Source organism: Haliotis rubra, unplaced genomic scaffold (genome assembly GCF_003918875.1).
Source record: "Haliotis rubra isolate DU_JTF1 unplaced genomic scaffold, ASM391887v1 Scf438, whole genome shotgun sequence".
In the NCBI taxonomy this organism is placed as follows: Eukaryota; Metazoa; Mollusca; class Gastropoda; order Lepetellida; family Haliotidae; genus Haliotis; species Haliotis rubra.
In genome coordinates, this window is record NW_025767122.1 from 243,730 (window position 1) to 261,945 (window position 18,216).

Genomic DNA, 18,216 nt, shown 5'->3' on the forward strand with positions numbered 1-18,216 from the left:
GGCACCCATTACAGGTTGGACTCCACCATGAAATATTTGTGTAAATACATGAGAAAGTTTGACACAGTAGCCTAACACACCAGCTTGCAGAATATATATTCCCTGCATATATTATTTGAAACAAGTCAGTTCATGAATTACATATGCCTCCCATGTATCAGAAATGAATCACGTTGTCCATATATCATACACCTTGTCAAGAACCTGCATCATGTATTAGAAAAGCGAAACTGTGTCCATATAAACCCAATATCAGCTGTGTTATTAAAACAATAAATCCCACTGTCTTAATATGGAAAGCTATTAATACCTAGCTTGTCATTCACCAAGTAGTATTTACTAAACAGAAGGCTGACTGTTAGTAATCAGACCTCAGATTGTTACACCTACAAACAACAACAGATCTAGCTGTTGCCAGTCAGCCCCCCCTATCCACATGACATGTATGTCTAACAATGGGTATTTCATACCAAGCCCAAGTGGTTTCCTGATTACATTCACTAAGGCCAAAGACTCACAAACTTACGGTTTACGGATTAGCAGATTATCTTGGTCGGTCAATATTAAAATGAAAACTGATTTGAGAATATAAATAGTTTTAATAATTAAAAGCTAAAAGGTGGATTACTGAATAAGGGAACAAATGAAACTAGATGAACGATCCACAATTTGAAACAAACAGACATACCTCAATACCTCAAGGAAGCGCTTTGAGCATATCCCTGTGACGTGGAAAGGCGTTATATAAATGGCTATTATTATTATTATTATTATTATAATCACATCCACTTACATTATCTTAACAAATATTCCTACCTTGACTGTGTTATTATTTTGGATACCAGTATATATACCATCAAAAAAAGTAGGAGATATTGGATTTACAAGATTGATAAAATGCAAATGATGAGGCCAAGGAGGAAACAGACGATGAAGAGAAATTAAGGGAAAATGTGACAATTTATTCCATTCCTTTGGAAATGTTTCATCTGTATGGATATATATTACATTTTCTCATATGCATTGGCATTGGCTAGTAGTATGCTCGCAAAATGGAATCTCCCCTACTTTTTATGAATGGTATATATAAGTTAGATGACTTGTCTACAAGGTCAGATCATATGTAAACTTCAACAAAGTGATCCTTCGTAGCTGTGTTTTGGATCATTTCGACCATTAATCAGTAGCAAAAATATATAATTTACTTATACTAATCAGAATCTTGTGGATCTTCAACTGCCATGTAAACAAACATTAACAAAGTATGGCCTTCTGTTGCTAAGTATGGCAATGGGAAGGAGGTGATAGGGCAACAACATAGTTCCGTCTTCCATTTTGATAGCTGGTTCTCCTTCATATCTATATATAGCTCAGGAAAGCTTACTGATATTGTTATGCTGTAAGTTTAAATGACACAACAGTATAAATAGTACAACATCGTCAGCATGACGTCATGCAGCATGTAGCGGCATGTGCATCCTGGTGTGTGACCGAACCAACCACTTGACAGTTTAGGTTATCTCTTGAAATTAGCAAACACCAAACCGTTAAACATGTTCAGTCTCAGATGTTCCTCACTTGTTGTTTATGGGGTATTGCTATGTGGGAAATGTTGGTGTGAGATACTGGATAACATTGATTAATTGATTGTTGTTTAATGCTGCACTCAGCAATATTCCAGGTACATAGCAGCGGTCTGTAAATAATCGAGTCTGGACCAGACAATCACCAGTGATCAACAGCATGAGCACTGATTGGCGCAATTGGGACATGATGACTTCAACCAAGTCAGCGAGTCTGACCATCCAATCCCATTAGCCGCCTTTTACGACAAACATGGGTTGCTGAAGATCGATTCTAACCCAGATCTTCATGGGTGTACTGGAAAACAGGGTGATGTCCGTTTGGGGTATTTCGCATGGGAGTGAATATTTTTAATCTACACGAAAATTCCAGCTGCTTCTTGTAAGCCTGTAGCCTTTAGTTGGATCCATACAAACTAGTGGCTAATAACATGAGCAAGAAATAAGAATACAACGTCTTTGCAATATTCCCTCAATATCACAGCTGATGACACCACAAATAGGCTTCCCCCATTTCCCCCGGGACTCAAACCCAGTGTGACAACAACCACTTAATCCACTACACTAACCTCACGGCAGTGACAATGGCAGTAATAGTGAAACATTTCACAGCTTTTCCACTATACTGGCAGTCCTGCAGGTTTCAGACACAGGTCGCTGGTTCTGCTAAACAGCCTCTGGTTATAATGAGTTAAGAGTCATTACTAGCCCCATCACTTACTGGAATGCCACACAACAGAGTTATCAATGGTAGTGTCGGCTACTATGCACTGTCGGCCAAGCCTGTTTCCTGTGGTCAAGATAAGGTTAATCAAGCCCCATACTGTGGTCAGACAGGTGCGCAATGTCCAGGTAACATGTCCACAAACAGATGTATCCTCAGGCTACTGGGATCAGCCGGTCAACATGTGTCAAGAGAGATTACCTCACCAGCTAACATTGCCTAATTACCTCATCGAAAATTAATCTTTAACCACACCTATTCAAGAGCACAACAATAGTCCCGAGCTTTGGACTAAGCAGTTAATGATGACAATAATGACTAGACGTGTGTCAGGCCAGATTTTGGATGGCAATCCACTTCCATTTGTCTTATGATTTCTTCAACTGAATGAGTGAGTTTAGTTTTACGCTGCACTCAGCAATATTCCAGCTATATGACGACGGTCTGTATATAATTAAGTCTGAAATAGACAATCCAGTGATCAACAGCATGGGATACGATGACATGTGTCAACCAAGTCAGCGAGCCTGACCACCTGTTCCCGTTAGTTGCCTTTTGCGACAAGCATGGGTTACTGAAGATCAATTCTAACCCAGATCTTCATAGTGAAATATTTCACAGCTTTTCCACTATACTGGCAGTCCTGCAGGTTTCAGACACAGGTCGCTGGTTCTGCTCAACAGCCTCTGGTTATAATGAGTTAAGAGTCATTACTAGCCCCATCACTTACTGGAATGCCACACAACAGAGTTATCAATGGTAATGTCTGCTACTACGCACTGTCGGCCAAGCCTGTTTCCTGTGGTCAAGATAAGGTTAATCAAGCTCCATACTGAGAGTGGTCAGACAGGTGCACAATGTCCAGGTAACACATCCACAAACAGATGTATCCTCAGGCTACTGGGATCAGCAGGTCAACATGTGTCAAGTGAGATTACCTCACCAGCTAACATTGCCTAATTACCTCATCGAAAATTAATCTTTAACCACACCTATTCAAGAGCACAACAATAGTCCCGAGCTTTGGACTAAGCAGTTAATGATGACAATAATGACTAGACGTGTGTCAGGCCAGATTTTGGATGGCAATCCACTTCCACTTGTCTTATGATTTCTTCAACTGAATGAGTGAGTTTAGTTTTACGCTGCACTCAGCAATATTCCAGCTATATGACGACAGTCTGTAAATAATCAATTCTGAAATAGACAATCCAGTGATCAACAGCATGGGATATGATGACATGTGTCAACCAAGTCAGCGAACCTGACCACCTGTTCCCGTTAGTTCGCCTCTTGCGACAAGCATGGGTTACTGAAGATCAATTCTAACCCGGATTTTCACTTGTCAATGATTTCTTCACAATGTTCACATGATAAAGTAGGAATGGAAAACAATATGCAAAGAAATGGGCTTCACATATTGTACCCATGTGGGGAATTGAACCCGGGTCTTCGGCTTGATGAACGAACGCTTTAACCACTACGCTACCCCACCGCCCCCTGGAAGATGGAATACATGACAACTATTCTTTGTTATGATGTTTCAAAGCTATTTCTTGCTCCATCATCAGGTGAATGCTGGGTAAATGGATATATAAATCATGATATGTTTACACAACACATAATGAGATTCATGTACAAAGATAACAACAATATAATGACAAAGCCAATGGGATTAACAAGGAGTTTGGTTAGGTGTACTGAAGTTGTTAACAAGGAATTTGGTTAGGTGTACTAAAGTTTACAAGGAGTTTGGTTAGGTGTACTGAAGTTGTTAACAAGGAGTTTGGTTAGGTGTACTGAAGTTGTTAACAAGGAGTTTGGTTAGGTGTACTGAAGTTGGTGTACTGAAGTTGTTAACAAGGAGTTTGGTTAGGTGTACTGAAGTTGTTAACAAGGAGTTTGGTAAAGGAGTTTGTAGGTGTTTTGTTGTTAACAAGGAGTTTGGTTAGGTGTTCTTAAGTTGTTAACAAGGAGTTTGGTTAGGTGTACTACTGAAGTTGTTAACAAGGAGTTTGGTTAGGTGTACTGAAGTTGTTAACAAGGAGTTTGGTTAGGTGTACTAAAGTTGTTAACAAGGAGTTTGGTTAGGTGTACTGAAGTTGTTAACAAGGAGTTTGGTTAGGTGTACTAAAGTTGTTAACAAGGAGTTTGGTTAGGTGTACTGAAGTTGTTAACAAGGAGTTTGGTTAGGTGTACTGAAGTTGTTAACAAGGAGTTTGGTTAGGTGTACTGAAGTTGTTAACAAGGAGTTTGGTTAGGTGTACTAAAGTTGTTTACAAGGAGTTTGGTTAGGTGTACTGAAGTTGTTAACAAGGAGTTTGGTTAGGTGTACTGAAGTTGTTAACAAGGAGTTTGGTTAGGTGTACTAAAGTTGTTAACAAGGAGTTTGGTTAGTTGTACTGAACTTGTTAACAAGGAGTTTGGTTAGGTGTATTGAAGTTGATAACAAGGAGTTTGGTTAGGTGTACTGATGTTAACAAGATGTTTGGTTAGGTGTATTGAAGTTGTTAACAAGGAGTTTGGTTAGGTGTACTGATGTTAACAAGGAGTTTGGTTAGGTGTACTAAAGTTGTTAACAAGGAGTTTGGTTAGGTGTACTGAAGTTGTTAACAAGGAGTTTGGTTAGGTGTACTGAAGTTGTTAACAAGGAGTTTGGTAAGGTGTACTAAAGTTGTTTACAAGGAGTTTGGTTAGGTGTACTGAAGTTGTTAACAAGGAGTTTGGTTAGGTGTATTGAAGTTGATAACAAGGAGTTTGGTTAGGTGTACTGAAGTTGTTAACAAGGAGTTTGGTTAGGTGTACTGAAGTTGTTAACAAGGAATTTGGTTAGGTGTACTAAAGTTGTTTACAAGGAGTTTGGTTAGGTGTACTGAAGTTGTTAACAAGGAGTTTGGTTAGGTGTACTAAAGTTGTTAACAAGGAGTTTAGGTTAGAAGTGTTAAGGAGTTTGGTTAGGTGTTTTTAAGTTGATAACAAGGAGTTTGGTTAGGTGTACTTAAGTTGTTAACAAGGAGTTTGGTTAGGTGTGTTGAAGTTGATAACAAGGAGTTTGGTTAGGTGTACTGATGTTAACAAGGAGTTTGGTTAGATGTTCTGAAGTTGTTAACAAGGAGTTTGGTAAGGTGTACTAAAGTTGTTTACAAGGAGTTTGGTTAGGTGTACTGAAGTTGTTAACAAGGAGTTTGGTTAGGTGTACTGAAGTTGTTAACAAGGAGTTTGGTTAGGTGTACTGAAATTGTTAACAAGGAGTTTGGTTAGGTGTACTGAAGTTGTTAACAAGGAGTTTGGTTAGGTGTACTGAAGTTGTTAACAAGGAGTTTGGTTAGGTGTACTAAAGTTGTTAACAAGGAGTTTGGTTAGGTGTACTGAAGTTGTTAACAAGGAGTTTGGTTAGGTGTTTTTAAGTTGATAACAAGGAGTTTGGTTAGGTGTACTTAAGTTGTTAACAAGGAGTTTGGTTAGGTGTACTGAAGTTGTTAACAAGGAATTTGGTTTATATGTACTAAAGTTGTTAACAAGGAGTTTGGTTAGGTGTACTAAGTTGTTAACAAGGAGTTTGGTTAGGTGTATTGAAGTTGATAACAAGGAGTTTGGTTAGGTGTACTGATGTTAACAAGGAGTTTGGTTAGATGTTCTGAAGTTGTTAACAAGGAGTTTGGTTAGGTGTACTTAAGTTGTTAACAAGGAGTTTGGTTAGGTGTACTTAAGTTGTTAACAAGGAGTTTGGTTAGGTGTACTGAAGTTGTTAACAAGGAGTTTGGTTAGGTGTACTGATGTTAACAAGGAGTTTGGTTAGGTGTACTGAAGTTGTTAACAAGGAGTTTGGTTAGGTGTACTGAAGTTGTTAACAAGGAGTTTGGTTAGGTGTACTGAAGTTGTTAACAAAGACCTTGCTAAAGAGTGACAAAGAATAAAAAGGTTTCATTATTTGTGTTCTTTTATGTGACTGCATACTACTTTGCTATGTGAATGATAGAAACCATTCTTCAATATCATACAGATACCTATGAACAAACTATGAAACATTCAGCCATACACTTTACTAGGCCATGTGCCCGAGATAATTGGCTCAACTAGTGCCAACTTTATCATTTTCAGTGTGTATGTTTGATTTTATACAGACCATCATTTGTTAATGAGTTAGTTTGGTTTAACAACACTTTGAACAGTACTTCAGGTATATCAAGGTATATCAAGGTATATCATCAGGAATGGTGTGGGAGGAATATTAGATTTGATTCAAGTCTTAGATGATTACCACTTTGTGTGAAACCCAGAAGCACGGGTATGGTGCTGGCAAACCTTTAAACATGAACTGTGGGATTCAAACCCATGGTCACAGGGGTGGAAATAACTTTAAAATTGATAGTGTACTCCGGTACAGTGGCACATGTAAAATCACTTGCCCTGATAATTTTTCCACTATACTGGCCGTTTTCTTGTTGATTTTTTAAATAAACAACATATTTAACATTGGAATATTAACTGGACACCGGTACAGTGTGATATACAAATTGCTTGCCTGACAGAAAAAAACACTGGACTCGGGCGTCGGGCAATGGGTTATTTCCATCCTTGGGTCATAGGCTTCTGCCATTCACACAGCCAAATGTGGCGCCACAGTGGACCAACCTCAAATTTTGGACTATTTTGAATAGCACCAGTGGAAGTAGTGGTGGCTGAGTGGGTTAGACAGCTGATTTTGTGTGCTGCAGTTAGGTACCTGATTCTGAGGGTGTGGTCTGAATCCCAGATGGGACTCAGATGGGAAAACTACTAGAATCTGTACTTTACCGTGAAAGTGTAATCCGAATATAACATGTGTAACATTTGACAGCTTTCGAAATGGAATTTGTATTCACAGGATTTTACTAGACGCAGACTGAAGATATATGAAGTCAGAGATGGACTTGAACTCAATAAAGTTTCTTCTACAACATGTGTAGAGTAGTTAAGTATAGGTTTACCCTGAACTTGTCTAGTTCTAGAAGCTTGTGTGTGTTCTTTGACAATTTAACACCAGCATCAGCCCCCAGTCTCAACTCAAACCTCACCAGTGACCTGATATGTCTGTCCAGTCATGCCCCTACCCAACGTCTAGACTGACCAGCATGGTCAACAGGTTCAGCCATCTCGGTATCAGTCCAGCATGTTTACTGACCACTGTGTACGTCATGGACAATGTTGACTGACAACCCGACATGACCTTGGACGAGTGTATATTGTCTGACCGTTACTAGACATGGCCAGCCAGACATGTTTACCTGGTCCTACTATAGTCAACCTGGTCACAACCAATGTTTCACCCTTTGTTTATCCACGTGTTAGCTGAGACACATGCAATATAAAAATAAGCCAATCAGTGTAAATGACATAAAATCAGTCATGGATAACTTCTTTAATTCAGAAGTTGTTTTCCTAAAACTCTTGTCTTCATATTCTGCCGATCAATGGAGATGCCATAACAGCCAAATTAATAGAAAATGGAATCAAACTTCTGAACCAATACTTATCATTCCATAAATTCATTTGTTGTACAATGCATCTGTATGACAAGTTCTGTAAAACCCAGAACATGGCACAATCAAGATCAGACAATCCAGTGATTGATATTATCAGCAATGGCCTACATCAGCATCTATTATGGAAGGCCCCGAGTTGGGCCATCTGATCCACTGAGTACTAGGCCGTGTACATTCCAGGTATATGGAACATGGTATGAGGGGCTACCAAAACATTTTGAGCCTAAAATACTTCTGATATGTGCATGTAAAAAATAACTGTATGACATAGAAGAATGGTTTATATCATTCACATAAACATGACTTGCACATGGCGCTAGTTTCCGGTCATGTGGCATCTAATAACATGTACCCCTATTGAAACGGCAGAAATGGATAAGCTTGAGTACAGAGCAGTCATAAAGTTTTAGGTCCTCGAGGGTCACATGGCGAAGCACATTGAAAAGCAACTGACAGCAGTATGAGTACCCCATGGGACTCAGTATTCATACTACATACTACTTTGCTATGTGAATGATAGAAACCATTCTTCAATATCATACAGTTATTTTTATCATGCACATACCCAGTGTTCACGAATAGCGTCTGACCCTCTGACAAATCCGGCAGATTCGCCAACGGTCCGATAGAAGTCTACAACCCGCCGGCCCCAGTGTCTGACTGTATATTTCACAAAGACTTTGACTGAAGTTGTTATATGGGACATGTGACACCTGTTTGCTGTTTATAAATCTTATGTTTGTTTATAAATTCAGTGCCAATTATAAGAAATGCTAAATCTGAAATGTGTGTTTAATTTTATTCTATGGGTCCTGTGAATTTTCAATGGGTCAAACAGACATCTGAAACTTACAGGACCCAATGTCCTGTTCCTTTGAAACACGATTCGTGAACACTGCATACCAGAAGCATTTTAGGCTCAAAACTGAAGTCAGACCATCTGATCCAGTCATCACTATATCCAAAAATATGTCCTCCATGTGTTTATTTGGGATGAGCAGTCCTGTGAAGATGTGGGACAGAAATGGTCTTCAGCTACCCATGCTTGTCGTATGTATGGAGGTCTAACAGGAACTTGGTTAATGTAAATCTATCCTCATATGTCAATCACTAGGCTCGATTAAAACACTGACCGTTGTCATACAGCTGGTATTTAACAACAACTAAACAACAAAATGCAACAGCCCACACACTTGACACAAATATAGCTAACCATGAGTGATGTGATAACTAGCTTGTACGTTGTTGAACTTGCTAGTGGTTTGACACTGCCTCCTGTCACAAACATGTCACAACCATCACTCATTCCCACATCAACAAGCACATTACTGTCGCAGATTAAACAAACAAGTAATAATAGACAGATCCATGTCTTGTGTGTTGGAAACACTGTCACATGATCAACCAACCACTAACATATTTACTAAATTAATGTGATTTTTTAAAACAGCACCCAAGTTGGCCAAATGGAACTTATGTTGTTGTCCTTTTCATTCTAAAAAAGACTGTACAATGCAGGACAGATATTATATAATTGATAAGCTTTTGAAATGTTTGCTTTTTTCATGTTCTTGAACAACCATTTTCAAAAATTACATCTAAATATAATTAAAATCAAATATAAAATACATCCATCACAATTAGCAACAGCTATCTTGATCATTATAAAGTGCCAAGTTGACAAAAATTGAAAATTCTAATAAGCACTTCAATGCCACTCATTCAATGAGAGATGCCTTTCTGTAACCATGGTAACTGGACATCAACATCCCTTCAACCACACATTTCATAATCCCTACCCCTCTCCTCCCAAAATTGAAAAATAAAGAATGTTTGACTTACTTTCCAAGAACTTCTTTGGGTTCATACTTGGCGTAGAACTCCTTGGCCTTGTCCTGAGAGGGCAAGTCAGGGTCAACGTCATCGCTTTGTGTCATGGTGGACGAGTGAGAGAGTTGTCTAACTACTAGTACAAGCTGGAGCTATAGGTGTCACTAAGGTGTCACTACATGTGTCCAGCATCTGAAACACACAATGTCGCAGGATTAGACACACATAGAATAATACATATCTTGACTAGAAAGCTGAAATGAAATCCGTCTCAAACACTTGCTTTAAAGTCAAGCAATATTCATTGTCAATGACAACAAATATTATGCTTAACAACTACATGCTTAGGGTGATTCAAAAATAAAAATTTAACAAGGTTTAATGTAGATTATTTCACAAAATTGTGTTTGATCAGAAAAATAACTCTGAAAAAATAAAATTCCAACCTCAGGGGTGGAAATAACCCATTGCCCGACGCCCGAGTCCAGTGTTTTTTTCTGTCGGGCAAGCAAATTTGTATATCACACTGTTGACTTTCAAATGTTATTTATGTTGTTTATTCAAAAAAATCAACAAGAAAACGGCCCCGTATAGTGGAAAAATTATCAGGGCAAGTGATTTTACATGTGCCACTGTACCGGAGTACACTATCAATTTTAAAGTTATTTCCACCCCTGAACCTTAAAAAATGCACTTTATAATGCAATAATGAAACTTGATGCAGGATTTCATTGAATTTACAGAATTCAAATCTATATACCCACATTTCCAGTTAGCTCATCTGATGTCATATTATCCTATCTGATAACTGGCCTATCAGTTGTTTCTGTAATTGACTATTTTACTCCATTACTTCTGTGTCTACTAACCACTTTTAACAAGCACCTGAATTAATGAGCCAATGAGTTTAGTTTTACTCCGCTTTTAGCAATATTCCAGCAATATCCCGGAAGAGGACACCAGAAATGAGCTTCACACATTGTACCCATGTGGGGAATCGAACCCGGGTCTTCGGCGTGATGAGCGAACGCTTTAACCACTTGGCTACTGCCCCGCCTGAATTAAGGGCACACAGTGCTCTATTTCCAGTAACTGAGTAGCATAATGACTGTACTACTGGCTGCACAACTAAACATGTTACAACAGACACATGCTACCCGCCCACTCATGTACGGAAGTCTGTTTCAGGCAATGGTGCCATTCTCCAGCTATGTCACAATAACCAGCTGCCATTCGTTACGCAATCCCACAAATTATTCTTGAAAACAGTGTTAGCAGCTCACCAAAATGCTGCTCACATTATAATAAAGAAGTTGTATATCTGTAGCACTTTCCCATTGTTCATCACACCAACTTCTAAACTCAAAGAAGAAATTATTCTTGAATTTCATGAGTGAGTGAGTGAGTTTAGTTTTACGCCGCACTCAGCAATATTCCAGCTATATGACGGCGGTCTGTAAATAATCGAGTCTGGACCAGACAATCCAGTGATCAACAGCATGAGCATCGATCTGCACAATTGGGAACCGATGACATGTGTCAACCAAGTCAGCGAAACTGACCACCCGATCCCGTTAGTCGCCTCTTACGACAAGATAGTCGCCTTTTTATGGCAAGCACATGGGTTGCTGAAGACCTATTCTACCCCGGATCTTCACGGGTCCTTGAATTTAATGAGATTCATCAATGGAAACTAACCAACAATCCATAGCTGCTTCAAGATTGCACACTGTCAGGCTCATACACTTCCAAATAATCTGTCTCACAGTCCCTGAAACGCATTATTTTCCCTACTGACTAGCCCTCCCTGAAATGCTAAAGTCCTAAATGAAGAAAGTCTAGATATCCTCTAGATAAAAAAAATATATTGTGGTTCTGATTACCCGGACGACCCTTGAATTCTGGTGCCGACCCTATCTTTTTTAGGCAGTATGGATAAAATAAGCTTTCAGATACCATTTTTTTTCCTGTCACCGACTGACATCGGTCAGTCTGATATAGAAAGTCGACATGATGGCCGCAAGCTTGATTGAATAAACAATTACACATTGATAAATGTGTTATGAGTTTGTACTTTACTTCTGAAAAAAATGCAGAAAAAAATATTTTAAAAATCCTACCTACCTGCCCTAAATTTCAAAGAGGTGTAATCAGAACCACAACATTTTTTTTATTTGGCCTCAGGTTCAAATTCTCCCTTCTCACAGCAGGTCCTCTTCAATTTAAATGAGTTTATTGGTTAATATCAAAATTATATATATACATTCGGATACTCAGCACCTAACCTCAAAACAACCTTAGCAAAAAGGCTTGACAAGCTGCATGTCCTCTAAGCCCACAACACACAATAATGCTCTCTTTGAAACTTCAAAACATGCCTTACTTCCTTAGTATCTTAAAACTCTCTTCCCTTTGTCATATTCTGTCGTTAGACCCGTCAAGATCCGGGTTGATCCTCAACAACCCATGCTTGTCGTAAGAGGAATATTGCTGAGTGTGGCGTTATACCACAACCAAACCAAACCACACATAACAACAAGAGAAATGGCTGCTTTATCAAAACATATATGTGATGTCTAAGTGTGGCTTTAAGATAGATTGTACTTTTAACAATGTCATCATGACCCATCCCGAGTCAATGACACTTTAATGCTAGGACGTTCAAAGTCTGCAAGGAGACGCCTAGAATAAGCTGATTCACACTGCATGTCTCTGGGGTGACAACATGCTGACAATGTGTCAACACAATCTTCACTGATTTGTTCTTGAATAAAACAACTTGTATGACAATGAGATAAGCAGGGATAGTGCATGCATGTCTATACAATAAATATATAGTATAACACTGTACTAGTACAAGAGAACATTACAGCTTACACTGAATATAGTCGCAACGCAGTGAAACCTTGTCTTTTATTATAAGAATGAAAATATCAACGTCAGAAACAAATTATTTATTGATAATATTTACTTGAGTGAACATTTGTAATAATTTACAAGTAATGTCAATGGCAGATATAGATCAACTGAAATCCTTTTAGTTTTGAAAATTGACATTTAAGTTTAAGATATAATATTAAAATTCCTGGATACAATCTACACTATAGACCTACAAATATCAAGTAGAATCCAGTTCCTCTTTCTGCTCATAAAACACTAAGCTGACAAAAACATGATAACTGCTTTTGACACAACCCCTCAGATTACTGCGTTACTGTTTACTATTACCAGCAAGGTAGAGTGAAAACAGCTGATGGGGTATCATGAGCAGCATGGCTTATGAAACAAAATATTTTCCCTCACCCTTAGTATCAATTGATGACAGGATTAACCCTTAGTATCAATTGATGACAGGATTAACCCTTAGTATCAATTGATGACAGAATTAACCCTTAGTATCAATTGATGACAGGATTAACCCTTAGTATCAATTGATGACAGAATTAACCCTCAGTATCAATTGATGACAGGATTAACCCTCAGTATCAATTGATGACAGGATTAACCCTTAGTATCAATTGATGACAGGATTAACCCTTAGTATCAATTGATGACAGAATTAACCCTCAGTATCAATTGATGACAGGATTAACCCTCAGTATCAACTGATGACAGGATTAACCCTAGTATCAATTGATGACAGGATTAACCCTCAGTATCAATTGATGACAGAATTAACCCTTAGTATCAATTGATGACAGGATTAACCCTTGGTATCAATTGATGACAGGATTAACCCTTAGTATCAATTGATGACAGAATTAACCCTCAGTATCAATTGCTGACAGGATTAACCCTTAGTATTAATTGATGTCAGGATTAACCCTCAGTATCAACTGATGACAGGATTAACCCTTAGTATCAATTGATGACAGGATTAACCCTCAGTATCAATTGATGACAGGATTAACCCTTAGTATCAATTGATGACAGAATTAACCCTCAGTATCAATTGATGACAGGATTAACCCTTAGTATCAATTGATGTCAGGATTCACCCTCAGTATCAACTGATGACAGGATTAACCCTTAGTATCAATTGATGACAGGATTAACCCTTAGTATCAATTGATGACAGAATTAACCCTCAGTATCAATTTATGACAGGATTAACCCTTAGTATCAATTGATGACAGGATTAACCCTCAGTATTAATTGATGACAGGATTAACCAATCACTTACATCACATCAATCACTTATGTCTCACAATGGTCAGGTATTGGCCTAACTCTACCTCAAATGTCAGACAATTGCTTTTCTGCGTTTGATGATCGGTCATTCACCTACCTGTATTCCTGTGGTCAGACACATGCCTACCTGAGTCCCACGGTGAGTCAAACACCTATTTGCCTACCTATGTCACTGGGGTCAGTCATATGATAACTTGAGTCAAAGTCACAAGTCAAACAACTGTGTCACAAAGGTCAGTCTGTCATTTGCCTCCCTGTGTAACAACAGCATGTCATTTGCCTACCTGTGTAACAACAGCATGTCATTTGCCTATCCATGTAACAACAGTCTGTCATTTGCCTACCTGTGTAACAACAGCATGTCATTTGCCTGCCTGTGTAACATGTCATTTGCCTCCCTGTGTAACAACAGCATGTCATTTGCCTGCCTGTGTAACATGTCATTTGCCTCCCTGTGTAACAACAGCATGTCATTTGCCTACCTGTGTAACAACATGTCATGTGCCTCCCTGTGTAACAACAGTCTGTCATTTGCCTCCCTGTGTAACAACAGCATGTCATGTGCCTCCCTGTGTAACAACAGTCTGTCATTTGCCTCCCTGTGTAACAACAGTCTGTCATTTGCCTACCTGTGTAACAACAGTCTGTCATTTGCCTACCTGTGTAACAACAGCATGTCATTTGCCTCCCTGTGTAACAACAGCATGTCATTTGCCTCCCTGTGTAACAACAGTCTGTCATTTGCCTCCCTGTGTAACAACAGCATGTCATTTGCCTACCTGTGTAACAACAGTCTGTCATTTGCCTGTAACAACCCCTGTGTAACAACAGTCTGTCATTTGCCTCCCTGTGTAACAACAGTCTGTCATTTGCCTCCCTGTGTAACAACAGTCTGTCATTTGCCTACCTGTGTAACAACAGTCTGTCATTTGCCTACCTGTGTAACAACAGTCTGTCATTTGCCTACCCATGTAACAAAAGTCTGTCATTTGCCTACCCCTGTGTAACTGTGTAACAACAACATTTGCCTGCCTGTGCATGTGCCTACCTGTGTAACAACAGTCTGTCATTTGCCTGCCTGTGTAACAACAGCATGTCATTTGCCTACCTGTGTAACAACAGTCTGTCATTTGCCTACCTGTGTAACAACAGTCTGTTACTTGCCTACCTGTGTAACAACAGCATGTCATTTGCCTACCTGTGTAACAACATGTCATGTGCCTCCCTGTGTAACAAAGTCTGTCATTTGCCTACCTGTGTAACAACAGTCTGTTACTTGCCTACCTGTGTAACAACAGCATGTCATTTGCCTACCTGTGTAACAACATGTCATGTGCCTCCCTGTGTAACAAAGTCTGTCATTTGCCTACCTGTCTACATCCACTGCAACTGACCAGCTGAGTGTCTAGTACAGAGAACCAAGGTAAACATCATGACTCAGCACAGCACAGTGACTCCAACTTCTCAACACACGTAATCAAGTCAAATCCTCCCGGAAAGGGTGTTCACTCATGCCCACAGGCAAAACTCTTTAAATAACATGATATCTCTAGATCCTGCCTCACATGTGAATTTTACAGCCGTGTTGATCAATACAGAACAGATCACACTCACCCAGTCCCATGTGATTCAATCTGGAGATGCTTCACTCTAGCCGACATAGGGAAACTAAAATACTCAGTAGTAGATGATATGTGTGTGGGAATCCAATATCCAACACATGTCTGTATGTCCGATCCCCGTGGTGTGTTTCCATGCTGTGTCACCATGGACTTCTTGTGGCAGCTAAAGAGTTAAGTTTGAATGAGCCAGTACACGCTGCGTGTGTTGCGTGTGTCGTATCAACATTCCAGTCTGTTAGTTTCCCAGTTACGTAGCCCTTTTCAATTGATCCGTAGCCCTGGCAGGAAATATATTTGCTGCTGCATTCCAGGCAACATCACATGATTTTCCAACAATATCACACCAACCAGGAAATAATAAACTCCAGGAGACATGCAGGTTGTTGATATTATGTGAGGTGAATGGAGGTTCCATGTGGTGTTCAAGATTGTTCTGACCCGTGATGATCCGGGTTAGAATTGGTCTTCAGCAACCCATGCTTGTCGTAAGAAGCAACTAACAGGTTCGAGTGGTCAGGCTCACTGACTTTGTTGACACATGTCATCGTATCTTAATTGCATAGATTGATGCTCATGCTGTTGATCACTGGATTGTCTGGTCCAGGCTTGATTATTTACAGACTGCCGCCATATAGCTGGAATATTGCTGAGTGCAGCATTAACCATAAACCAACCAACTCATACCAACGTGCATGTGGGCAGTACATGCATGCATGCGTCTTCTTATACCAGTGTTGGCAGAGGCTGGATTTATAGCTCTAGCTCTCAGATACAATGTCACAGTTTAACATAGATGGCCCACTCAAACACAATACACTGACTCTAATGGTCTGTCTCACAGTCCCTGAACCATAATTTTTCCCTTCAGCCCAGCTCTACATGTAATGTAAAAGCACTAAAGGCAACAAGTCAGGTTCTAAATCTCCTATCTCCTAGGAGCTCCTTATCAGTGTAAATGAAGCTCTTTGTTTCCTAGAGTTATACATTTTCTGAGACTAAGTCATATAAGTGTAAGTCTGATACTCTGATGTAACCAGTCACTGTCTCATCCCCTTTTAAGCAGGGTTTTACCTCAATTCACAAACATGGGGGTGCCAGGGACCTCCAATTATTAGTTTTAAGGGTCCTTGCAGGCCTTATGAGGGTCCTGTGAAGCTACGGTGTAGAGAACTGTATGTTTTGATAATTTCTTTAGAGCCTGGATTGAATCATTGATCATGTGGACTGATGGATGAAATGATGCTCACTACTGCTCTGAAAGAAACAACCAAACACTTAGCAAAGTCATGGATGTGTTGTGGGTACAATGAATAATACTGTGCATTCCTTAGGACAGAGTGAATTTTTTTTTCTGTGTCCATTGTCTACATTTGTGCATACTGGATGCACATTTGCGAGTTGTGTAAAACCCTGTAAACCCACGGTCCCTCACCGTGAACCACCTGACCGCAGAGGCTGACATAATGACCAAGACCCAGTGGAAACGGATAATGATGACAGGTAACCATGGAGATACTGCATCTGCAGATGGTTGTCTCTGATGTTGGGGCCACCTGCAGCTAGATAGGCTCGGTTACTTTTCTGTCAATAAGTCATAAACCAGGATGTGACTAAATTTCTGCTTTATAAAGAGTTTTGGGTGCAGTTTAACATAAAGAGTTTGTACGTGTGAATAGCTTTAGGCTGCTTTGAGCATATTTTAAAAACTCAGGGCAGGTGTTTCCAAGAGCAAAAGTATGATGCTCACAACCCAAAGATCACACTAAAAGGCCAAGGTGGTATCAGACCCCACAATCAGCAGATCCTGACACAGAAAAGGACCAGAACCCTGGATCCCTCTGTGCCCTAAAGTACCGGTAAATCCATGTTGCAAAATGGCAAAAAGGCAACATGTCTCTTTGGTACGATCATAAAGTTTCAATTGGGAGACAAAACAATTGTTTTTAAATATATTGAATTAAACTTGCTGGGACAGTCTATTTAATTGGACCTTTTCTCCCTGTGATAACTGGTCATAAACAGTGAATGAAACAAGCCAAATATCCAGCCAGACATCAGGGCTGGTAACTTCAAAATGTTACCAGCCCAAAATGGATTTAACCAGTCCAATTATGGTGAATTTACTCAGATGTATGGAACATCTAAAATATTTACCAGACCATTGGACAGGTAGCTGTAAATTTAGACCGTCCGACAGAAATCTAGACCGTCTCGGGCGGGCCTTATTTCATATTTCATCCGCTGTCATAAATATCATTGGACCAACTGAAAGTAGCTCATAGCTTCTTTACCATTGCTCAAATGGGGCAGTGGGGTAGCCTAATGGTTTAAGCATTTGCTTGTCATGATGAAGATCCGGGTTTGATTCTCCACATGGGAACAACGTGTGAAGCCCATTTCTGGTGTCCTCCATTGTGATATTGCTAAAACTAAAAGTGGCGTATTCTCTCACTCACATATTGCTTAAACAGGTAAACGATGACATTTTATCATTCTATTCTACAGTATTAACATCAACATGAACAAATACGTATGCATGAAAGGGCAGTAATGCAACAATATATCCCAAGGCTTAATGCAAACAAATGCACCTTCCTGCCTTCTGATAAACTCCCAACAATACAGCAGCAATGATTATCAAAAGGTCGAACATTTTACCCTGAATGTGTTTCTATAATGTTTCCCCCACCAAGAAGAGTCCTGATCATGCAGACCCCACCTCCACCACACATGCACATTAA

At 39.5% G+C, this 18,216-nt stretch overlaps 2 protein-coding genes across 2 annotated transcripts in view; one reads left to right on the plus strand and one right to left on the minus strand.

The window, feature by feature from the left end:
* The window catches only part of LOC124289263 (phosphorylase b kinase gamma catalytic chain, skeletal muscle/heart isoform-like), a 37,970-nt gene extending 22,126 nt beyond the window's left edge, over window positions 1–15,844 (minus strand). The window contains exons 1-2 of the mRNA XM_046725870.1: window positions 15,468–15,844; window positions 9,675–9,854 (exon numbers count right to left, since the gene is read on the minus strand). Of these exons, the coding sequence (XP_046581826.1) occupies window positions 9,675–9,769 (95 nt within the window). The 5' untranslated portion in view covers window positions 9,770–9,854; window positions 15,468–15,844. The remainder of the gene's footprint in view (window positions 1–9,674; window positions 9,855–15,467) is intronic.
* LOC124289255 (putative uncharacterized protein FLJ45035) lies at window positions 14,123–16,360 on the plus strand. The gene is made up of 2 exons (XM_046725862.1): window positions 14,123–14,660; window positions 16,344–16,360. The coding sequence occupies exons 1-2, from the start codon at window positions 14,123–14,125 to the stop codon at window positions 16,358–16,360; spliced, it is 555 nt and encodes a 184-aa protein (XP_046581818.1).
* The last annotated feature ends 1,856 nt before the right edge of the window (window positions 16,361–18,216 follow it).

Coding starts and splice junctions, on each gene's coding strand:
- LOC124289255 (XM_046725862.1), top strand. CDS start 14,123: ATGTCATTTGCCTACCTGTGTAACAACAGCATGTCATTTGCCTATCCA.